The 25439-nt window shown below is 39.2% G+C and overlaps 2 protein-coding genes across 2 annotated transcripts; one reads left to right on the top strand and one right to left on the bottom strand.

Moving 5' to 3' along the window:
• The first annotated feature begins 1498 nt into the window (after positions 1-1498).
• Positions 1499-18044, top strand: LOC122759163 (transmembrane protein 150A-like). The gene is made up of 8 exons (XM_044013775.1): positions 1499-1759; positions 2648-2721; positions 5829-5876; positions 8383-8469; positions 9378-9445; positions 11857-11984; positions 15413-15590; positions 16410-18044. The coding sequence occupies exons 2-8, from the start codon at positions 2657-2659 to the stop codon at positions 16655-16657; spliced, it is 822 nt and encodes a 273-aa protein (XP_043869710.1). The 5' UTR covers positions 1499-1759; positions 2648-2656; the 3' UTR covers positions 16658-18044.
• Positions 17563-24965, bottom strand: LOC122759162 (S-adenosylmethionine synthase-like). Its single transcript, XM_044013774.1, has 9 exons — positions 24645-24965; positions 23561-23638; positions 23047-23169; positions 22780-22892; positions 22490-22633; positions 20564-20782; positions 19517-19699; positions 18828-18961; positions 17563-18273 (listed from the first exon to the last, which is right to left on the bottom strand). The coding sequence occupies exons 1-9, from the start codon at positions 24736-24738 to the stop codon at positions 18171-18173; spliced, it is 1191 nt and encodes a 396-aa protein (XP_043869709.1). The 5' UTR covers positions 24739-24965; the 3' UTR covers positions 17563-18170.
• Positions 24966-25439: the final 474 nt, after the last annotated feature.

The following is a 25439-nucleotide window of genomic DNA, read 5'->3' as shown; positions in this document are numbered from 1 at the left end:
AAGTGTTTGTTTTGATCTGGAATGATATGCAGTTCACAATAAAAATATATTTATGAGGCAAAATGAATCTGATTTGGAAAGATTTGGTCTCACAGCTGACAAATCAGAGCACAGATTAATGAAGATATGAGGTGAACGGGCCTGATGCAAAGTTTAGAGACAGGATTGTGTCGAGGCAAAGATTTGAAAAAGGCTACAGAATAAAAACCAAGAGTCACTGGCGAGGGTTTTTTGTAGATGGAGGACGAACTGAGCATGAAGAAGAGAGGAGGCCATGTCATGTAAAGAGGAGGTCACTTTAGCTTTTCTTCAGAGATTAGGTGGTTTTATGGTCTGTCCTGTGTGAAGGACACCTGAAGGACTCAGACTGCGAGAAATAAGAGTCTGTGATTTGATGAAAACAAACTGTTTTGGCCTTCATTTACCCTACTCTATAATTCTATTCAGTTTATTCAAGTACTTACATTTCATTTTCATTTTTGTAATCTGAATAGTGCATAGTTCACTTGCTATGAAACAATTTATAGTTCCATGAGGGGGCCCCAGTGTAGAGGAAACCAGAAATGTTTGTCCTTCTTCATGGTTGCCAACTCAGGAGCAGGAGTTTACAAAGGGCGCCTGAAGGCAGCACCCAGGCTTCTCGGAAAACATTTCTCAGAGAGAGAGAGAGAGAGCGAGAGGAGTAACAACACACACACACACACACACACAAGAATCACAAGAAACACAGTAAACCAGGCTACAACATTCACCTCGCAGTGATACACATTTTATTCCACTGTTCAGTTGTGAAATCTGTTTCTAGGAACTGGAGGAGAACAGAACGCAGAAAACCGACTACAACAACAACAACTGCTGCAGCTCCTACTCTACACACACACACACACACACACACACACACACACACACACACACAAAGATGGATCCAAGGTGCTGCACATTACTTTTAACTCAGAGGCACAATTTTAAGAAATGATTGCAAAAAAAACTACAACCAGACTTTATGTTTCTCTCTGTAAATGTCATGCGTTTGCATTTTCTTTCTCAGCACAATTATATTTCATTTCATATGCACACGACTGTATGTGTGTCGCACCGTTTAAGTGCAACAGTCCTACATTATTTTTATTATTTTATTTTATATATACTTGCTTTGGCAATGGAAACGTATGTTTCCCGTGCCAATAAAGAAATTGTAAAATTGAAATAAAGGTTAAAAACTTTAAGAAAAAGGAAAAACTTGCACTTTCCAGACAGAGAAAGTACACTTTGAACAACTTTCACTATAAAATAAGTACAGTCTTCAGATTAATGACAGTATGAGGTCTTTATTTGATAGGATAGTTTTAGTAAAACATGTAGGTAAATGTAGATTTTAAAATAAACAACAGTGAAGGCAGAGGAAGAAGAGGAGGAGGAGATGTTTGAGGAGGGAGGAGTTTAAAGTTACTCCAGCTGCTCTCTCTCTCTCTCTCTCTCTCTCTCTCTCTCCCTCCACATCAGACCCCAGCAGTCAGGAGGAGACACTGACAGTCTCTGGTGTGGCGTGAGGAGATGAACATGACCGTCTGTCTCCACTTCTTCTTCTCCTCTCAGGGATGAATCCACATCTGTTCTTCTTCTTCTCCTCCTCTCTCTCATCGTCTGGACCATGAGCGTGGAGCCTGGACTCTGCTATAACTTTCCCTCCGGACCAAAGGATCAGAGATGAGACACTGAAGCTTTTCTTTCGAACCAAAACTGAAGAAAAGATTGAAAGGTGAGACTCAACACTTAGACGACACCTTCACGCACACACACACTAACCTATTTATGACACATTTGTTGATGGTGGTCATTTTAAAACATCTTGAATGATGTAAATAAAGTGATTCTCACTGTTGATGCTGTTTTTAAATATTTCTGTTTATCTACATTCACAATCTCACCTCATTTCAGAATGCACATACCTGTTGATCTCAATTTCTTATACTTCTTTCATATGCATTCAGTCTAGTTTCTTTATTTTGCACATTATATTGTTGTCTTAAAGTTTTTTTTATGATCACTGTAATGTTTGAAGTTACAAACGTTTATGTTGACCCCTGGGGACAAAAAAAAAGGTTTTAAATTGATGCGCAAACATGATACTACAGGGTATTCATCATAGTACTATAGTATATGATATGCTATTCAATTTTAATAGGAATTGCACTATTATTTGACGAATACTGTAAATTATTCAGCACTCAAAATAAATACTGAAAACTGAAAAACATATTATTATCATCATTATTATTATTATTATTATTATTATTATTATTATTATTATTATTATTATTATTAAGCCCCAAATTTCTGCCATTTCAAAAAGTCACCAGCAGAGAATAATAATAATAAGAATGTGGTTGAATTTAGTTGTATTTTAGTTGAATTTAGTTGTATTTTGCTTGTTGTTTGCGCAGCCTAATCACATGACATCAGCGATATAAAGGTGAATTTACTCTGGAGCATTTGCTCACATCACATCAAACTTCTCGTGAGTGCAGACGCTCAAAGTGACTTTTTATTCTCTGTTTAAAAGCTGCGCTCGGTTTGTTCTGTGGCGATAAAACACCAGAAGAGTGTCTGATTGTCTGTCTGTCTGTCTGTCTGTCTGTGATTCCAGGTGATCGTCATGTCCCTCTGGATGATCCTGCCCATCAGCCTGCCTGTCTCCACCATCACTGGAATATGGATTGTGTAAGTATCTCTAAACATTATGTACATGGACATCTGCTCAGGCCTGGTTCTAGACTATTAAAGGGACAGTAGGCAGGATGTTTTGGGTGTTTGGTGATCTTTAATTGAATGATAACCTTAGCATAATGCAACTGAAATGATCTAAGAGAGAGAGAGAATGACACACGTGCACCTCATTTAGATTCTGTTTATAGTAAAAAGAATAAAACATTTCATTTGAGGTGCCTTTCAAGACACCAGGGACACTTTACAGAATAAGCTTCAAAGTAAATAAGTAAAAACAAGCCATACATATTAATGTAATGCCAATAAAAGCCCACATGCTTTTTTATTTTTTATAATATCGGCAGAGAGTTTAGAGAATCTATCGCTGACATAAGTTGTGCGTTTTTGTCCTTTTCTCATCTGATGAGAGAAGGTCAGGATCGAAGGCCACGATAACAAAACATTAACAGTTTTTCCAGTGATCGTGTAGCTTAAAGACACTTTGACTGGTCACTAACTACCTGACTTTGAGACTGTGAAAGTATATCATTACACATAAAATAATGGATTTGGATTGAAGTTGGTGGAAAGTTACAGCATTAGGTGGAGCATTAGCCGTTCAGTGTTTGTACCTGTAGCTTTACCCACAGTGACTTAAAGTGACTGAACGACATCTCGACACTGGATGTAAAACCTTTATCCTTTTTTGGAAGGAAAGCAGTTGTGACTTTGTGTTCATTCTTCCGTCGTATCCTTGAAATTCCTGCTGCCGTGTGTGGGGCTGCGTGACATCCGACAAGTCAACAGTTTTGTTCTAATTGCACATAATTGTGTATAATCCAAGAATTAAAACAAGATTAAGAGACAGACGGCGCTCTTGAGTCCGTAGGTGGTGCATGCAGTGAGCGTCATTCTCCCTCAGATCTTAAGAATAACACGATGCGAGAGAGCTTTTTAATGAATCGGAAATGTCAAAAACTATTGTGCCTGCAGTCAGTTAACCTATCTAATGACCCCGGTGACATAAGAGAAACAGTCTGCCAACTTCTTTCAAAAAGACTTTGATAAGAAATGTGAACATGAGCAACATGTCAAGGTGTGCAGCTCCTCCGTAAATCTATTTCGTGAACGTCCGTCTCTTTCGTAAGTTTGTCTTTACTCTTGTTTTTCACACAAGCTGTTAAAGTTTTCCCTCATTCCGTCTGAAACACTCGTCGCCCTTTTGATTCACAAGTAAACTTAACCACTTAAGTGCTTGTGATGCGTCTCTGGGAAACACTGAGGAGATACAGTATAATTATTTCTCACCTATTTGGAACACATCCAATCCAAAGCTTCTACAGGTTAAAGAGGATTTAGTATTTAGTGCGATTTACCCTTACACTTGAACAATAACATGACCCTGGCTCTCCTGGTGGAACTAGGAACGATTTCATATAAATATGAAATTGCAATTATTTTTGACTGCGATACGAGAGGGAAATGTCATTTTTAAATAACAATTACAATAACAAATACAACAACAATAACATTTTTGTACATAACATTGTGATATTTGTGCAGATCTGTTGAACACATTTTTGGCTTTAGGAAATATTCCTCTGACCTTAACCATTTGAAAATGACAGTAGACCATAGTGTGATTTTGATCACATTTCTATTCTACGTTCTAATTATTGTTAAAGGGTAAAAACGTGTGTTTGTCGTACTATTGCATGTTGACAGTTGGTCTTCGATATGAACTGTCAATGAGTGTAATGCTCAAGCATGTCTTGAATACACCTGGTGTAATAGACCTTTTTTTATTCATTATTCCAGTACAACTGCCAACAATCACATCATTTGAACATGGTGTGTAGCAACATAGTGATGATACGAAACACCACAGCAGTTCCACAGCGAGTGTTTTGTGTGTCACACACAGTGACAGTGACAGTGGGACTACTGTATCTCATTCTCATGTGATTGATTTAGATGTTGGACTGTGGCATCAATCAGCTGATTGTGTCACCGGCTGTCTTATCATATCTGTGAAAGACTTGTTTTTTTCTTATTTCTTTGTTTATCTTTACCCCTCAGATTAGATGTTGTTTCGAGTCAACTTACATTTGCCCAAGTGCATAAAACTATCCAAACTCTCTTATTCTGGGTTATTCTAGTCTAAGTCACTGTCCTGCTGTTATTACAGATGTGTCTCAGCTCACAACCTTGTAATGTTTAGTTCATGAACACAGGGTTTCTTACCACAGGGTTTCACGTTGGCTCTGGTGTTTATCATGTTCAACATCGTTAGGTTCAGTATGTTTGCATATTTTACTGATATTTACCAAAGTATTTTACCACCTTCATTTTTAGCTTAATAAAGGCAAGGCACGTTTATTTGTATAGCACTATTCATACACAGGGAAACTCAAAGTGTTTTACAAAGGCACAGAAATCCATAAAAAAGACATTAAAATCAACATTGAAAGTGAAATAGACATTCAATTAGAGATAAAAGTGGGATTTGCCAATAAAAGTTATCAATTCACTCTCTTCTTCGTTCAAATGCACACAGAATGATTATTTGGGAATTTAAAGCTTGAGTGAACAATAATGTTTTCAGGCCTGGTTTTAATGCGTACCCAGGAAGTTTGTTCCACACAGTGAGGAGCAGAATAACTGGATGCTGCTTCTGCTTCCATGAAAATCACAGTAAAAATGAAGGTAAAAAGAAAGAAAGATCAACTAACAGACATAAAGGTCTCATTTCAGGCGCTGAATATTTGCTGCCTTGACCTGAAAATGAGATTCATGGCAGTATTTGTGTGTGTGTGTGTGTGCGTGTATATAATGAAATATCTCAGGTGCAGTGTGTTTGTGCAGGTGGTTATTGTGTAAAGGTTTTACTGCCTCTCCTCTGACGTGAGAGCGCAGGTTAAAATACAGCCAGCAGGCTCATACTATGTCAGGACAGGACTCCACCTCATTTAATAAACACTGTGATTGTGTATGTGTTGTCTGAGAGACTATATCTGTATCTGGACCATTTCAAAAATATAATGTTTAGTTTTTTTCCCCGTCATGTGGATCAGTTGTGTTCAGATGTTTGATCAAAGTTTGTTTCTGCTTTAAATTTACAGATATGCGATGGCCCTGTACAACCAGCATGTCTGCCCTGTGAACAACTGGTACGGCACACACACACACACACGCTGGTTTCCATGACTTCAGAGGACATTTCTGTTATTCTGTTGTTGACTTCAGAGACATTTATATGTACTTATATACGTATACACTTTTTTTCTTGGGTCATATTTTACAGTAACTACCTCCAAATTCAGTGCTGTGTTGTTGGTTTAATCGGTTGCCAAGCAACGACATTTCGTTGCCAGTTTCACTGCTGTGTTTTCTGTGCAATAACAATAAAAGGAAGACTAAGTCTAAGTCTCTAACATTGCATTGACTTACATTCATTTCCTGGAGACTTACTCTAACCCTTAACCATAATCACTACTGGCCTAATCCAAACCCCGACCCTAACCTTAACCTAACCCTAACCTCAATCTATCTTTTAGACATGTAGTAACTTATGCTATGGGGATTAGATTTTTGTCCCCATCATATGACAGCATCTAACCCTTAGTGAGGACACTCATAGACATAATACATTCCCCAGACCCTTACCTAAACCACTAACCTTAACCCAGTTCAAATCCTTGCCCTAATTCCAAGTCTTGACACTTCAAGCCAAATTTGAATCAACATTTGTCCTCACTGTCACTATAGTGTCACCGACACATTGTTCATTTCTTTTTAAATTATTGTAGATTTCTAGACGTTCACAAGGTGTAACAGACAAGAGACAAGAGACAGAAGAAAATGTTCCCTGTTCCCATGACGATTATCAACTCTCACTGATTGTTACTTCAGAGACAGTTCACACACTGTGCTTCTTCTACTTTTTGTCACACTCTTGACGGTTCCCTGTGTCTCAGACCTGAAAGTATAAAAACAAAAGGCTGCACTGATTAATATTCTATATTTAATGAACTGTCACCCGAAACATGTGGTTTCCCCTCTGACAGCAGTTTAGAGCTCGTACCACAGCGTTACTGCTCCAACTCGCCGAGAGAGTGTGTTTATTTAAATTTGAAACAGCTATTTCCTGAAGATTTTAGTAGAGAAGCAGGTTTTTATTTATCTAATTGAAGTCGCTGGATTAGAACAAGGTGTGTCACTGCTGATAACAGGCAGAGCAGAAACACATATTTCACTAATATCATCCCCAACATCGATGTCGACTGTGAAAACTAGGTAAAGTGTGAAAGGGAAAACTCTGTTGAAGAAAAAGGCAAAACAATTTGTGTTGAAGAATCGTTTCACAGCCGGCATCAGTGAAGCCCCCCCGGCACCCCACTTCCTGCCAAGTTTTGTCGGTCTTAATTCAAACACAGCAGCGCAATGAGAGGTGGAGAAAGAACAGAGAGATCCACATCAAGATTGGGAGTGGACATTAAGAAAATAAAGAGCAAATGTTGACACGAGGGGAGGGTGTGTGGAGAACAGAGAGCTGGGGGGGTGAGAAACGGCAAAGATGATTTTTAGGCTCAAAATCAGAGGAGGAATCCAAACTTGGCTTTGAAAGCTCATATCCTAGGTCACATGACATGTCATATGTCCAATATCCAATATCCAATGAGGTTTGTTAAGTGGCTCGAGCTGAAAATAACATAGAGATTTTTTCACATTTAGCTTCAAACAGTGTTTAACAAAAGTGTTGTGAATTTGAACTTTTTCCACATTTACTCCAATATTTGTAAACGTATACATAATGTTAAATAAATCAATCTATTTAAAATATTAAATGTTACACTTAAATGTTAAATATTAAATCTAAATATTACATTTAAATCTTGATATTACATTTAAATCTTAATATTATCTTTAAATCTAAATCTAAATCTAAATCTGAATTTAAATCTGAATCTAAATCTAAATCTAAATCTGAATTTGAATTTGAATCTGAATCTAAATGTTAAATGTTAAATGTTCTGGGTGAAACTAAATATTTAGCTAATATTCAAATGTACAGTATCTACTGGTAAGTATCAAAATAAAAGCTTGAGATAGTCCAGAGATTTTCATTGATTCATTCATGTGTGTTGCTTTAGTTGCATAATGTCATCTCACGCTTAAAAAGTTAAACATCTCTCAACTACTGTGACACAAGTGATGTGAAGTAACGGAGCCGCTATGCAGTCGGCGATGCTTGACGCCGCTCCATCCAAAGTGAATGATTAGTGTTTAGTTTGTCATAATGAATGCACCACAAACACAGAAGCATTTGCCTGAAGAGAACTTTCACCCAGAAAAAACAGTTTTGGGTTAATTTCCGACCGACAAATATCCCTTTAAACCAACAGAGTCTGCTCACATTAGTTGTCCTGTGTCGTTAAAAAGTTCATTATGTGTCACTGAGGCGGCTCCTGCTGGGTTACTGTGTGAACTGCTGAATTATTGTTATTTCTTTCTGAACTCTGAACTTTCCTTTAGGATGAGTGCGAGCCAGTGATTCCAGCTGGGCATGAATGAACTCAGAGTGTATAATAGGGCAACACATATAGTTTATAGTTAGTTTTATAGTCAGTTTTCCTGCAGCCTGATGTAAATATGTGTTTGTGTTTGTGTTTACAGGATTTATAATGAGTCGTGTGAGGAGCAGCTTCCGCTGCAGAGAGGTCCTGTGCTGTGCTGCACCCTGGAAAACATCCCACTCATCAGGTTTGTGTTCACGCGAGTTATCTGTGACACAAAATATACATACATAATATAATTTCCAACCCAGACAGCAACAGAAATGACTCTGTATGTGAAATACTGTGTTTGACCAACTCAACAAAGTCTTTGTTTGGAGGGAATATTTATGGATTTAGTTCGAAAAACAACATTTGAGTAGATGTAGCAGAACATTTTACCCTGTACTCTTCACAGTTTAATTGGATCTCAATCTGACAAGAAGAATCGGATACCAAAAAGTCAATTAGCATTTATCAACCTAATCCTTATCTCTCCTCTGAGAGTGAATCTTTTCATTTACTATTGTTGTTGCTTGAAACACAGAAAAATTGATGGAGCAGCAGAATTCACTAATGAATAAATTGAGGCCAAAAACAGCGCGGTGGCAGAATACATTTGTTCTATATACCGGAAAAATCTTCTTCTTTACTATTGGAACATTTTGAACTCATGAGCATCTACATGTCTTCATGTCTCAGACCTGGTTCAGTATAACTGTAACATCTGGCATTAGAATGCATCTCCACATGTAAGAAAGTCTTGTAATTCTTGTTGCTGTAAATGCTAAAGACAGTTTGCCTTGAATACTAATAACCACTGTTGTTTTTAGTGTTTTTATTCACCTTCACACACACTCTGTCATTCTTTCCTTCAACCTCCACAGTTAAACGGTCCAATTCTGCTTTCTGAGAAATAATGCTGGCGTGGCCTAAAGTCATTTTTACTTTCGCTTGACTGTTCATAAGTAATTCCAGTCAGGTGGTGCTGCACAGTGAGCACAGGAGGTGATGGATCTGTATTGACCTGTGTGAGGATTTGATTGAACTTTAGCCCACTGAGCCTGGAGGCCGCCAGCCCGTACTAACCACTGTCCCCCTCTGTTTTAATTGCAGTAAATGTGGAACAGTCCCACCTGAAAGTTGCTTTTTCACCCTCATATGCACGACGGGCACCTTTATGGGTGAGTATCAACAACGCAGCGTTTGTTAACGCGTCTTTAGTCAAAAGAGAACATTCTTTACACACGATCTGGACGATCGGTGCACACTCGGGACTTGTTTTTGCAGCTGCGGCGACTCCAGCCGAGTCTCTGTTCCTCAGAATGCATTGGGGGAAACTGTGCCATGAATGGTGCGTTTTTTTGTATGTCTCACATGACGCACAAGAAATACCCTCAGACCATGAGAGCGGCTACTCTGCTGTGGCGTGTGCCAAAACTGGTGATTCATTCATTCAGGTTTCATCATTTGTTTTTTTTGCCCCTGCTTGTTATGTAAAAGTTTGTTGGTATTCTGGAAAGTTGTGTTCTAGGAACTAAGTGTCATAAGTTTTGGTCTGCTGAACATTTCAATCTTGGACTATGGGTCTTTTACAGTAACACAATGAAGAGCAAGACAGGACTGTTTTTTTTTTTGCAGCAGTTGCAGGAGCCTGTGTGATATGGTTAAAACATGACACCATACATTTATATACTATCCCCTCTCGAAGGCCTAATTGTGATGCTCTGAGCTGTTGAGATGGAAAGTGAGATGAAAAAGTAGCTTACAGGTGCTGGAGAATATTACATTCACCTGAAAAATGATTTAAAAAAGCTCTTTATTTCTGAATTAAAAGGCTAGTTTGTTCCTAAAAGATGCATCTCAGCTCTGTTTGTCTGAATTTTCAACATACCTAAAAGAAGAGAACCTTTAAACCCCGACTATTCGTGAACTTGATTCAGTTGAAGCAACTAACTTTTAGTTAACAGCTCGAAGTCGCCTGACACTTCCTGTTTTTCTCATATCACTGCTATAGTTTAATAGGTGTTTTACTTGAGATGACATAGTAGTTAGATCATTTAACCATGTTTAATTGACAACCGCTGACAAAACTGTTTGTCAACTTTTTGTCAGCTTTTGTGAAGTCGTGCAGAAACACAAGACACTCAAAGGTGTTTTTTTTTTTTTTTACAATAAATACCACACACACACATAGCGTTGAGACAGCTTAATGGGCCTCAAATACCATCATCTTCACAAAAAAAAAAACACTTAAAGAACCAGGTGCACACTGAGGAGAGGTCAAACAAATGACACAGAGGCTGAATGACTGCAGCTCTAGTCCAGACACTCACATCACAGTTTCACAGCTCAGTGATTGTGAAAAAAATGCTCCCACGTCACGTCTGACACAAAGCTAGAGATGCTCCTGAATGTAAACGTAGTCGAGCAAACATCGTTTAGTTACTAAAGAAAAGTCACAAACGGCCACACTAATGATACTTACCATGCAATTATAATCAGGAAATGTAGTGAGGGTTTATTTAACTCCTTTTCTTCATAAATGCAGCAGTGCCCTCTTATAGAAAACAAAAAATGATATACTTTTATTTCACTCAGTATCTGCGACTGTTGCTGTAGTGTTGCAGGTCTGTTAGCTCACTATGTATCAGTGGTGTGTGACCTTCATTAGCCCAGCGCTGGAGGAACATGTGGTCGTGTAGTGCAGCTGCAGAAGCTGTGAAAGTCGTTGGTCGTTCTGCATGCTCGACACTTTGAATGTGACCTAAGGACAAATGAAACACATCAGGCACAGAAAGCCGAGAGTGAGCACTTGTTCTGTTCGCGTTAGCAGACAGTGCAACATGTTCCTGGACAGGAGATAAGAACACGCACCACAGTCATCTGCATTCGTCACTCCGCCACTGGTTTTTATTTTGTTGCAGAGTGTGACAGGACGATCTGATAAAGGGGCTGAGTGCGAATGAGGGAATGTGGGTTTAAGTGTGAGACATGGATCACTGACCATATGGCTGTCAGCGTGCTTGAAATCCTTTGTTTGGAATTATCTAAAGTGTGGTTGTATGAGCTTAGCGCTGACGTTGCCATTTGACCTCACTCTCAACAAAGTTTTTACATCACACGGGTCCAACTTCAGTGTTTTAAATCTTCATCATCAGTCAGTCGTAAAAGTCTACAGATTTACTCTGTGGACTTTGGTGTAGAAGAGTGAGTTAGGGCTGCTGTACACTGTATGTACAATAGCTCATATAAAAACACTTCAAAATAAATAATAATATGTATATTATAAGTATCGTTAGGACCTTTTCTGGCATACACACTGACCTTGCCAAGACCAGTAGTCCTCATCGAAAACACTAAAAATGTACTTCTAAAACTAACAAGGTTCATTCACTAAGCTCTAGTTTATCTTTCTGCTGTTGGACTACTCATTCAACAAGAGCCAAACCTTCTCTCTCACACACACACACACACACACACACACACACACACACAGATTCTAGATGAGGAACCATGCCATCTTCATGCGGCATCCTTCCATCTGCACTGTCAGAGTTGTCTCTCTAAACATCTGTCGGTTCTGTTCTCGCAGTGATGCTGATCAGCCTGCTGCGCTACGCTCACGTGATCGAGAAACACCAGAACTGTCTTCTCAACATGGCTGCTCTCTCCACTGGATGGATCTGTGCTGCTGGTCTCTTCATGCTGGGGATTTTCCAGGTAATCATCATATGTACTAAAGAACAAATACAATTTAAACTAAATGTACATATATATATATATATGTATATTGTACAGGCAGCCACCTGAACTAGAGCATAATGCAAATGTGCTGAGGCCTCAGGGTTGGGCTGGCTTAAATCTGCTGCTCAAACTGTGGGTTTGTGTTGTTCAGGAATGTGTGTTCACATCTTAAATATACAGTGACACTTACATGTTTAAACGTGCTCATTTTACTTGTGTGCTGCACATGCTTGTACGAAGTATTCCTGGTATTATTATTACCGGGGGAAATGCAGTACTTATTGCTCCACTACATCTATTTTACATGTTAAACTGCAGAATCAGATTCAACCACAAAACAATGCTGAGCTACACTGTCTTCTGAAGAAAATTGTTTGAATGCATGTTTATTTTCAGTTATTTGAAACCCATTCTGCTTTTTTCCTGGCACATCTCTGCTGCATTAACACCTCCTGTGAGCCAGTGGCATAACTTTAGAACCATGTGAAATCACCTTTTGAGGTCAGGAGCTGTCCTATCCTGCACATAAATATGACCGATGTAATCTTGGGGAATCTCACGATACGATACGTGGTCCACGATAGTAATGGTCCACCAATAATATCACAATTCTGTCATAATCAACACAGAATTGCAAGACAATAATATAGCGATACATCATGATATCTGTCTAAAAAAGTGCATAAAGTCTATGCGCGGAACGTGGACGGAGCATCTCTTAACGTAGTTTTCTCCACCATTATTCCTTTGAGCAGCACCGCCAAGAGGAGACATCAAGTAGTGACGCCCGGCGAGTGAAACTGGCATGGTCTTTTCACTTTTTTTACGAGTGCCTTAATTAGTTAATTAAAATATAGATGTATGCCCTGGCGTATCAATTATCGTATCACATGAGGAAGGATCGATATTTTGACCCACCACTAACACCAACATTTACAAACATTTGACTCCATCTTGCCATCATTATTAGCCACATTAAGTGTCTGCACGTTACTCTTTTCTGTAAGAACAAATGACCAGTATGTAGAGGGGACTAATGTACACATGCACAGCAACAAACACATTTTTATTGTGACATTGTGATTTCAAAAGCATACATGATCACGTTTTAAGTGAAAATGTGTGTGTGTGTGGCCACGTGTGTTTCATGCGTGTGATGTAACAATCATTAGAGTTAAATATGTGAGCTGTCAAAGTCAGTCACGTTTGTTTGGCGGTGGCTCGTTATTGTAGAGAGGCCCTCTCCTCTGTGGTTGAGTGGAGCAGCCAGCTCACATTGCTCCTGCACTGTCTGTGTCAATGCCTGGGCCCCTTCAGACACTTTTTAGGGAACACAGCATGGTTCGGTCTGAGGGTGATCTTTGTGGTGATTGGGTGCAGCCTCCTCTTCCTCCGCCCCCTCCCTCCCTCCCTCCCGTCTGTGCTCACTCTTATGTAACCAACCACCAGTGTTTGCCTCTGTGTAAACATGGCGGCGAGTGGTGGACGTATGTAAGAGAGGCGGTTTCATCTGTGACACCACGTGTGCTGAGTGATAAACAGCCGAGCTTGCACGAGGATCGCTGTTTATGTTCAGAAAAACGTGAGGTTTAATGAAACTCTGAATGAGATGGTCACACACACACACACACACTGTGTGTGGAGAAGTGAAAAAACAGTTTGGTAAAATTCACTGTTTAGTAATTAGAAATGAAGATGATATCCTGATAATCCATCATGATGTTTAAAAAAAACACATTTATGATACAAAAATGAATTTGTAAATAACAAAAACAATATAAAATCAAAAATAACATGTAGACAATTGTAATTAAAACATTACACAAGCTTATATATGAATATAATATAACCTAATACATTATTATTATTATTATAAAAATATTGTTGTTGGCTAGTTTGAGCCAGTTTACATTATTATTTTAAAATAAGTCCCTAAAATGTTGCAGTTTAAGACATAATATGCAATATTTCTCTACTGAAAATCAAATTTTCAATCCAAACAATTCAATTTTTCGTCATTTTGGTCGCCTTTAATGACGTCATTTCTGCTATAACTTCTGCGACAGACACGTCAGAGTGAGGAAGGACATATGTGTTACTACATATGTGTGTTTGTCACTAACGGATCACGACTACTCATTGCTGTTTAAAGTTCGGCCCAAAATGAGACGACACAACAACAATTCCCACGATCCCAACGCTGCTTCCCGATAGTTGAGAGACCCCTAGTGGCAGAAATGACGCAGCCTCCTGTGTCATTTTTTACCAGCTGCTTCTTTTATTTGCAACACAGTATCATCTGTCATTTACTTAACTCCATGTGCAGGATGTGTTATCATCATCGTAGCAGCTGTTTCTGCCATGTGAACGCGCGTGTGTGTGTGTGTAGAGAACACAGGAACACAGAAAATTACAAATGCACTGCAGCAGATAAACACAGAACACTTCCTCTCCCGGTGATGACATGAGCAGTTATCAGTTGACACGAGGATAATGGAGTTAATCTTGTTGCCATGTTAGATTGCCGTTATATACGTCTTGATTTTTTTTTTTCCTCCCAGTTCTTTCTTTACCTTATATTTTGTGGTGCAGGTTGTCCTGTCCTTCAGTGATGCCCTTTGTCAGAATGTATTGTAATAGAATGATTACAGAGTGCTGGTGTGAGGTCACCATGACCATTATCTGTGTGTGTGTCATCTGTGTGTGTGTGTGTGTGTTTTCGTATCTTTGTTCTCAGATTTCCCGATAATAATTTGTGCTTAAATGTATGAAAATAATAATTTCAAGGACTAGAAATTGTGGTTAGATTAGAGTTTTGTGCATGTTTGACTTAGTTTTGTTTAAAACTGACAAGAGTAACCACAGAAACTACAGAAAGAGACAGAAAACTGAGATTATTATGTGACTAAATTCAAATTAAATCAAGTTTAGGTGACACTGGAACTGTAAATGGCCTTCCCAGTACATACAAACAACCTTTATAAGTAGAGAAATAGGTGACCCTCATTCTCAATGATGGACTGAGGAGATGAGATAGAGCTGCAACTCGCGATTATTTTCGTAATTGATTAATCTGTCGATTATTTTGATTAGTTTGTCAATTCTGGAAATGATGTTCTCGAATGTCTTGTATTGTCCGCAAACCAAAATGATTCAGTTTTAATGATTTATTGTAATATGGAGCAAAGAATATTCACATTTAAGAAGCTGAAACAATCAAGAATCTTGTTTTAATAAAGAAAAAAGCTCTAAGATGAGAGGATGAGCTTTGAGAGAGAGAGAGAGGGGAAGAAGGGATTAAGAAACAAGGGTGAGGATAGAAGAAAGAGGATGTGAATTAAAGCAATATTTACAAAATATATGTACATATTTCAAATATCTCTGTTTGTGTGTTTATTTCCCAGGTGGATTTGGTCAAAGTGCTGCACTACGTTGGAGCCGGCGTGGCCTTCCCGTGCAGTATGCTGTTTGTGTGTCTGCAGTCGGCTCTGACCTACAAACTGGCCAAGACTCAGGGCGAGTACCGAGTGGCTCACCTGCGCGTGGGGATGGCTCTGCTGGCTCTGGTAGCACTGGTGCTCAGTATCCTTCCAACATGAACGTGAACACTGTGTTTCTACTCACGCCGTCTTTTTTGTTTTTCTCACATAGTATTGAGCTAACTTCTGATGTGTGTAATTGTTTGTATGAATAAATACTAACACTTCTGCGACTAACTATGTCATATAGATGATGTTCACGCTTCATCTTGACAGTGTGTTTATTCACTGTCCACATTCTGCCTGTGCCGCGTATGTCGTTCATTGTAATGTGTTATGTCGCCCCCTGCTGCAGAAAATACAGCTTTACAGCCAGTGAATCATCTCACATTATACATATTATTATTTTAACTGTTGTCCAAATAAAGACAATATGTGACATTTCAGTATTAATATATTTAACAATAACAAGAATCATTTTATATATTTTGAGCCAAAGAATCCAAAATATTATTTATTTATGGTCAGGTATTTAAGGTAATTCAATCCTTTTTTTTTAATTTTAAATTCTGGGTCTATTAAAGGAAAAGATTTAGGAAAGTATTGAGTAATACTAGTTAGCCACTGAGTAGTCTTTTGTTTTTTCACATTATTGTGTGTATTTTTCACAAATTTACTCATCGCTGTTTGCTGCAGACACACAGGTGAACCAAGCAAGGCAACAATTCCCATGATCTCACGCTCCTTCCACTAGGTTTGATTTAAATTGCCACAAATGACCTGATGATTAGAAAAAAGGGTCGACTGTACTCTGCAGCTGTGGGGTTTTCTGGATTCCTGAGGGAGAGATTTTGGCTTTTTCATGTGTGTGTGTTCACTTCCTGCTGTGTCACTATTGTTCTCCTTAACCTCTGATCCCCAGGCGGAGTTTTCTTTGTGCAGGAGAGCTTCGCCCTGCAGCACGCCTCCGCCATCTTTGAGTGGATCTACTGCATGCTCATTATGCTCTTCTACGGCACGTTTGCCTTTGAGTTTGAGGGCATTTCCAGGGACACGCTGCTGGTCCTGTGTGGAGGTGTGGATCTGGAGAGCTTCTTCACCTCCAAGCACATCACAGAGATGAGTGCAGGGTCAAACCACCACCAGCTGGAGAATTTAACCATCCTGTGACTGAACTGCTTTGTCCTTCACAAAGGGCAAAAATAATGAACCTATCTAGAAGATGCCAAACATAATCTAGTGTAAGTGGAAGCTGCACATCACGATACCAACTTTTGCACAACTATTGCACCAAAGCTGTTTTCCCCCCAGCAGTTACCAAAGACTTTTAACTATTTATAAAACTACAGGCGAAACTGCAAAATGTTGCACAACGCTGTTCGTGCCTTTTCTGATTCTCTGAAGGCCAACAAAGAGATTTACTACATCTACAGCTTTTTATTTTATTTCTAACTAGTGTAACAATTGGCCTTTTGTGAGAATGAACATCCTGAAAGTGCCTCAGATGTTGCTCCACACGGGGCACCATCGCGGCGGTTTGTTTTCATGTTTAGACATTCAGACACAGAGCACCGTATTGTTCCCACTCAGGAAGTTTTTGCTCCATCAGCTTTCACTTTACCTCAATAATATGGTGAGGTTTTCCAAAACCGTTTGACAAATATTGTGGCTGGAAAGTTTTGTGTAGTTGTGTGAAGAAGAAGAAGGGTTTTGTTGGAAATATCAGTCCTTACTTTAAAGAAAATGTTTCTTTTTTTATATGTTTATCTTACAGTTATGGTTATAATTTCCACAGAGACATTTTGTACAACTTTTTATGGTAATGTTATTTGAGCAGGTAACGCTGTTACCCACATAAGCTCTGCTGTATATTTTGTTGTAGTGTCAGCTTTTTGTACAAAAGAAAAACAAAAGATAAAGCATTCAAAGTGACTTTTTACAGCTTTGTTGGGACCAAACTACGACCGAAGACACTGACATGTAGTATTTGATTATACTTTGATTTTTACGTTTCAATGGCGTATGCAAATTTAAAGCAAATAAAAGCAGGCAAACTCAAGGGAAACTTAAGAGACTCTGTTCTGAAAAGGTTTTATTGTTGAAAGATTTTATACATATACGTACATAGTTTTACAGAACTAGTGAGAAAGTAGAGTTTGAATGACACAAAATCCAATATTTGATTTGTCGCCTTCTTTGGTAAAACACGGGACTTTGTTATAATCTCTTTTAATAACAAATACCAGGGTTTTTTAGGTTTTGTTCACGACTCATGAGTCACTTCTTTATCTGCTTATTTAATGATAATGCAGTAACAAAAGTCTAGATTATTACACCAATCCTAAGGCATTGCTGTGGTTCTGAAATGGCTATAATGTACACAAACTGTCATGAGAGAATGAATGTTCTAAAAGTGCCTCAGATGTCGCTTGTCACACCTGTGATTATGGCTGTTTTCCCTAAAATATTGTGTCACTCGTTCATATCAGGACAGAAGGTCACAGACATCAACTTTTTTAAACTGATTTATGGGTCAAATAAACTGCAGGCAATGTTATTGTACTCTGCATATTTCCTGTTGAGGGACTATGAAGTCATAACTGATGGCAACTCTCACCATCATCCCTCTACACAGGCAGCTGCCTTTCTCCTGTGGCTCCAAACACACACACAGGTACATTGACTAGAAGTTGAGGTTCTTTGGGATCTCCCAGGGAAACTCCTTCCTGCCAAAGTGTCCGTAGCACGCCGTCTTCTGGTAGATTGGTCTCTTCATGTTCAGGTCCCTAAAAAGCAAACAGACAAGCATTAAACTCAAACTTTTACACAGTGACATAACACTGTAAAACACATAATACCCATCTTCAACACCAATTATTATGTTTTTAAATGTTAAACTTACAGTTTATCCACTTGTCTTGACAAAATTGTTAATTTTGTCCAAGTAGTCAACATTCATTTAACGTATGTCTGTTGAGTTTTGAAGTAAATCATCATCAAAAAACCTAAAGCCGTCTAAATAATCCACAGACGACTGACAGAAACGGAGAAAGCAACATTAAACATGTAAAACTGTTCTTTTTCAATGAAATGCTTACATGTTAAATGATTCTGTGGGATGTTAAGGCAACTGGCAGCCTTGTGGTTATATTAATTAAGCAGAATCTAGTTAAAAAACAATATTCAGCTCGTAATAAGTGTCTGTTCAACAGTTTAACCTCCTGCACTGAGACAATTTGAATGTTCATGCTGGGTTACAGTGTTAACTCCATCACGTAAAGTTACAGTTTGACCCACGACACAATTCTTCAAACAACAGATTAAAGGCTGCAGTATCGACCTGACGATGACGCCGGGTCTGAGGTCAAAGTTTTTATTGACAATCTGCAGCAGCTCCTTCTCGCTCTTCTGCGAGGAGCCGAAGGTGAACAGGGAGATGGACAGAGGATGAGCGACTCCAATGGCGTACGACACCTGAGAGTTAAAGACACAAGGGACACAATGAATCGTACGTCCTTATGTCCTACTGGTATAATGATGTGGCATTAGCATTATTCTAAAGAATCTTGAATCTTGACATTTGTTACAGTTCAGTTAAATCACCTTTAAAATATCGCTTCTCTGTACCAATAAATGCAAATATCTACAATATATTTACATGTGGACATTCAATTCAAGATACACAGGAAAAAGGGGGAGTATGGAAACACACACTAATATCTATATAAGACATATTTTTCTAAATAAATAAATAACTTAAAACACATCAAGACGAAGAAAGAGGGCCCAACAGCAGTTTACAGCAAAGGATATGATATTTAGCCAACACAGTAGTTACAGTATGTTACCACATCAGAGACAGACAAATTTAAGTCATGTGTATAAAAAATGTGTGAAAAAGTTCAAAGAATGGGATATTTTTTCATTTTATCTTGGCAGAAAAGCTCCAGCAGACACAATTTCATCACTGGAAAAAGAGAGAAAAAAAAGAAGCATAACAACTCATCCACATCACATGAAGGATCTCACCTGCACCAGAACCCTCCTGCACAGTTTGGCCTTTACCAGGGACTTTGCCACCCAACGGGCAGCGTAGGCAGCCGAGCGATCAACCTTGGTGTAGTCCTTCCCGGAGAAGGCCCCGCCGCCATGGGCCCCCCAGCCCCCATACGTGTCAACGACGATCTTCCTGCCCGTCACTCCAGCGTCACCCTGCAGCGGACCAAACACGGAGCCTTTATTATCACTGAGGCCTGATATAATCACAGATTATAATAGCAGATTATTTTATATGACGTAACAACCACGACCGCAGCTCATTGTCTCCAGTCTTTGCAGTGTGCCCTAAAATGAGTGAGAGCCGTGCGTCTGTGCGTGTGTGTGTGTGTGTGTGTGTGTGTGTGTGTTTGTGTGCACTCTCCTGACACAGACATCTAACAGTCTCCAATGTCTCTTGATCAAGTGACTCCTTTATCAAGTTCCAAGGGTTGAACTGGGGGAACAGATCTTTTCTTACTTAATCCAGAGGTCTCAAACTTTCATGCGGTGACCCAAATCAATTTCATGCGTCCTGCCACATAAAATCAAGTTATTTCTGTATGCTTTTTTTGTTATTAATAGTTTATGATGTGATGATATTCCATATCAAAACGTTGAAAATCTAAAAAAAGTCATCGTAAATATTAGTTGAACTTTTTTTCACCTGACTGACCCTGTAACGACCAAAGTAGACACTCAGTGGCCCCCCAGCTTATTTGATATTGAGAGCCCTGCATTAATGGAATAATTAACATAGCACGTTAAAGCTTAAGCATGTAATTTACATGCAATATTTTTTTAAATCCAAGTAAAAGCCTTATGTGTTAAAAAACCCTGCAGCTGTTCTGTTCTGTTCTCCCCCTGTATGTACTGTAATGTATAATATGCATACAGCACAGTACTGTATGTAGTGTGATATTTGAATGGAACCGTAAATGGTGAACTCAGTCAGATTAGAAGAGATGTCGATCTCATAGTGGACTTTCTAGTTCCATAAAGAACACTTTTAAACATTCAACACTTAAATGAAATGTTTACTTGAGGTCCGCCGATCACAAAGCGCCCACTGGGCTGCAGGTGATAGACGGTGTCCTCGTCCAGGTACCGCGCTGGGATCACAGCTTTGATGACCTTCTCTTTCAGGACCTTCTTCTGCTCCTCCAGGCTCACGTTGTCATCGTGCTGCGCCGAGATCACCACCGTGTGGACCCTCTTGGGGATCACGGCGCCGTTTTCCTGCACGTAGTGAACGGTCACCTTGATGGAGATGAAGAGAAGATAAAAGTTATTACACATACCGGTACTTAAGATAGTATATTGGATAATGGCTAAAATGGTTTATGATCCCCCCTACAACCACTAGGGGGTTGTATTTAATTTCTTATATTTTGCCTGAGGCTGACACCGGCCCAGGGTCATGCAGGGTTATTTGAGGTCACCTGTCACTCTACTCAGGGTTTGATGATTGAGAGGTTTTCTACATGTGCTCTGAGTTTAACTTTCGTTTTTTTAATTTGTTTATTGGAAATATGAACGATGCTATGTTTATTGGAAATGGGAAAATAAGCAGACATTGGAAGAAAATAAATGGCTGATATGATTTCAGAATACAAAGGAATAAAAAGATTGTTCTAGAAAACTCCTACAGTAGGCAATTCAGTTAATTATAATAGCCACAATATTCCTCCAGTCCAGTCATGTGTACATTTTATTTTTGAACCCTTCCGATCATTTTTGAAAAGCTCCAGCCTTCCTCCTAACATTTCAAGCTCACTCAGGTCGTGCCACGTGTCCAGTACACATGTACAGTGAAATCGTGATACGTCTGTGGCTCTTCATGGAGTTCTCCGAAAGGCATCTCCCAGCTCAGATGATTCATACCAGTCTGAACCAGATTCTGTTTGCTGTGCTTGTATTCATGAGGAGCAAGGTTATAATAGTTCAGGGTTTTTCATTAGTTTTCGTTTTGACTATTGTTTTAGTTCATTTTAATTTGTTTTTGTAATAAATGCTTTACGCTTTAGTTGACTTTTTATTAGTTTTAGTGTTAGGTTTCCTGTCATTTGGAGTTTTTGCCGGGTGCAAGATGCAAAAAGGTCATAATAACTATTGTGGCATAAAAACATAAAAACAAAAGATGCCATTTTAAAAATGTATAAGAACAAATGAACAACCGTCATTTTCATGCATTCATCCTGTGATGATGTTATTATGTTATCTGACTCCACATGTGAAAGAAAGGCAGACTTATTTATTTTGATCACTCCTTGAGGCTTAGATTTGGTTACATTGCCATTTATAATTGATAATTATTTGTATATAACTGTTAACTGTCTGAAGGAACCATTGACCCCCGGGAATCTTCAAATTATCAAATCTGGCCCTTGTTTAAGAAAAGTTTGGACACTCCTGGTTTACAAGAAATTAGACTGAAGTGCAAAATGTGCTTAATACTGACACACATACACATAACATAAATAATATTAAATAACCCTCATGGGACAAATCACATTTCTTGTGAGTCAGGAGTCTCAGGGAGCTCAAGACTAGGCTGGAGGTTTGATTGACTTAGATGAACCAACATAACAAATGTTATTTTAAACTTGCATAGACTCATGTGCCACACTGTAAACAAAACCGTGTAAAAATGTATGAAATAAATGTATAAAGACTTTGATTTTGTTCATTTTATAAACACAGTTCTATTTTAGTTTTCATTATTTCATTTGTTTTCCTTCACTATAATAACCTTGATGATAGAACTCATTAGAGAGACAGGTAGATACTTAATTTCGAGTTACCAAATTGCTCTTTGTCCATAATTGGACCCGAGTGACACAGTTGGACTGGACTTTGGAAAAGAAACGTTGAAAATCTGACTCTTTCAATATTATAACCATGCTCAGCAGACAGGTAGAAGATGATTGAAGGGCTGCATGTTTGTTTTTCTTCACCCCCCCTCACCTGTGTCTTGGAGTCTGGCCGGAGCCAGGGCACTGTCCCGTTTCGTCTCAGCTCGGCGATCTTAGCGTTGAGTTTGTGGGCGAGGACTATGGTGAGAGGCATGCACTCCTCTGTCTCATCTGTGGCGTATCCAAACATCAGACCCTGTGCACACAGAGTGGGTAGAATCAGAGCTGCATGCTTTCTTAATCACAGTCAATACTGACTTTGTGTAATCTTAACAAATGTGGGGAGTTTTAACCACAGTGTCTCCCAGATTTAATGATAAAGTCATTTTTTATCCAAACGACCTGGTCTCCAGCTCCAATGTCACTCTCCAGACGGTCCACATGAACTCCCTGTGCAATATCAGGAGACTGCTGCTCCAGGGCCACCAGCACATTACAGGTCTTATAATCAAAACCTGCCCAGAGAGATGTGGAAAGAGAGACAGAGAGAGAGGACAGAGTCACAATGAAGGAAAAGTTCACACACTTGGACGTCAGCTATAGAATAATCTAAGAATATAGACAACGTGTGTGTGTTTGTGTGTGTGTTTGTGTGTGTGTAGACGTCACCTTTACTTGAGTTGTCATAGCCGATGTATCTGATGGTGTCTCTCACCACCTTCTGGTAGTCCACGTTAGCCGTGGATGTGATCTCACCGCAGAGCAGCACCATGCCCGTCTTACACACCGTCTCTGTTTGAACACACACACACACGTTATCACACTCACACGAGTGACAGTTTTAGTTTTTTCATTATTGGGTCACACGTTACATTAGAACACAGTAATAATGTTGTAATAGTATTATATAGTAATACTATAGTATATAGATAATTGGTGAAATATTTCGGGTAACAGCATTTTTCTTCTAATGCAATTTCCAACTTGGTAATTGCAGAGGTCATTTTGGAGTAATATCGCTCTGCGATATGCATAATTACCATATTATAAAGATGACATTCATCCTCCCACACTCATGTTCCATCATCATTATATATAAGCTATTACTGTAGAAGTAAGGTTAGCGTAATATCACTTCCCTATTATTACCATACATAAGTGTTTCCCATCATCATTTACTCACCACAGGCCACTTTGGCATCAGGGTCTTGTCTCAGGTGAGCATCCAGCACTGCATCACTGATCTGATCACAAATCTTATCTGGAAAAAGATTAAAAAAACCAAACAAAAACAAACAGCATTTAAATGAATGTCATCTTCATCAAGTGTTTGAGCTCATCATATCAGAGTGACTCCCCCTCATGGCATGACCTTCTTCGGCACAGGTCAGATTCCACATGGGAATGTATCACATTTCACTGCCGCACATTGGAGCACTGAGGACGGAGGAGTTACTGACCTATGAATAGTCATAGTGGCTCAGTGCTCTGTGCCTAACTCATGCCCATGTGCTCGTCAAAGCAGTGCCATGCTGGACTTCCCAAAAACAAATAATACATTATTATATCAAGTGATTTTTAAAGAAAAGAAATATAAAGATTTGTTTTCTTTAACACTCTTTACTGCTGAAAGAAAACAAAAAAAGCCCACCAGGAACTCCGTCAGCTGGGGTTGGTTTCAGCTCCACCGTGACCCACTTTTTAATCATTGTCCTGGATACAAATGTTATGTTTCCAAGCAAAAACATAAAGAGGATCTTTTATATTAGCTGGTGTATAATTTAGATCATGGTTTAATGACTTTTCTAATGCCCTGATTTACCTGGTTGTAGCCGCTTTGTGCACTTTAAACATCAATATTTATCCTTTGCCTTCAATACGTATATTTATGTTATATCATCAGGACTCATCAGCTGAATCTGCAGTGCATTGCTTCACAGCTGTGAAGTGCATTGACTCACTCTCACTGATTCTGCACAGTTTTTATAGTAAAAAGCTGTAAAAAGTCACTTTCTTCTGCTTGCAAATGGCACTAAAACAGAACTAAAAGAGAGTGAATGCTGGACACAAACACTGCAACTTTGCAAAACTCCCCCCCCGTCTTATCCACATAACCCAGAACCAGTTTTAACGGTGCTGTTCCTCCATGTGCTGCTCAGAATTCTGCACATTCCTCAGAGTCATTGTTCACTGGAACGGGGGGAAAAATAAAGCGTGCCAACACGTGAAGTCTGCTCGTCCTAAAAAATCTCAAGTCTTATACTCACCAGGATGTCCCTCTCCCACAGACTCTGAAGTAAACATGAAGGAGCCTTCCTGGAGAGCCTGCTGCTCGTAGTTCACATCCACACTTCCATTCATTTTGTCCCCCTCTCTTTTAAAAGCTGCCTGACTCGATGGAACACGGGGCAGAGATGGTCGATGCAGAGAATCTAGCTCTTGCACAGGATGGATTTCTTGTCACAACAAGGGCAAACTAGTGGCGGCTGCAGACTAATCTCACAGTGCCAAGGCAAGAGCGGCTGAATAACTCTGCACAACATTAGGCAAAGACAACATGCTCACACACACACACACACACAATCACACAGGGAGGAGGGCGCCATTCAGGGGCGAGAAGAGAAGAGGGAGGGAGGGATCCTCAAACCCCGCCCAGGCTGGATGTCCCTGTAACACTTCCCTCCCTTCACATGTTCATTCATTCATACCCCTCTTTGTATCTGGGGCCCCGGAGCCCTGAGAGTGCAGCGTCTGTGGAGTACACACACACACACACACACACACTCAGTCAGTCAGTGACAGCATGAAAGAGATCATGAAGACTTGAATTACTTTATGTGGAAGCAGGTATTCTGTAAAGAGTGGGTGAAATCAGAGGTTTGAAGATTAGAGTTATATAGTTTCAGTCAGGGCTGAAACTAACAGTTATTGATACATTTGGTCCAAAAGATTTTTGAAAATGTTGATCGCTGATCCCCCAAAACCTCAAAACAAATCAGATTTCTTTTCACTCTAGTATACATCGACATTTATTCCTCTTAAGTTCAACAATAAAATGCAAA

The sequence above is a fragment of the Solea senegalensis genome, linkage group LG18 (assembly GCF_019176455.1).
Source record: "Solea senegalensis isolate Sse05_10M linkage group LG18, IFAPA_SoseM_1, whole genome shotgun sequence".
NCBI classification, from domain to species: Eukaryota; Metazoa; Chordata; class Actinopteri; order Pleuronectiformes; family Soleidae; genus Solea; species Solea senegalensis.
The sequence above is the reverse complement of the archived record's forward strand: the minus strand, read 5'-3'. Positions and strand labels throughout refer to the sequence as shown.

Bases quoted from the DNA above. Each gene is read 5' to 3' on its own strand.
- LOC122759163 (XM_044013775.1), top strand. From the start codon at position 2,657: ATGTCCCTCTGGATGATCCTGCCCATCAGCCTGCCTGTCTCCACCATC. The intron at 8,470-9,377 runs GTTTGTGTTCAC...TTTTAATTGCAG, and splicing joins GAAAACATCCCACTCATCAG to TAAATGTGGAACAGTCCCAC. The intron at 15,591-16,409 runs GTATCCTTCCAA...TCTGATCCCCAG, and splicing joins TCTGGTAGCACTGGTGCTCA to GCGGAGTTTTCTTTGTGCAG.
- LOC122759162 (XM_044013774.1), bottom strand. From the start codon at position 24,738: ATGAATGGAAGTGTGGATGTGAACTACGAGCAGCAGGCTCTCCAGGAA. The intron at 20,783-22,489 runs GTGAGGGGGGGT...ATCTCCATCAAG, and splicing joins GGCCAGACTCCAAGACACAG to GTGACCGTTCACTACGTGCA. The intron at 19,700-20,563 runs GTAAACATTTCA...GGTCCGCTGCAG, and splicing joins TTGTGATCGGCGGACCTCAA to GGTGACGCTGGAGTGACGGG.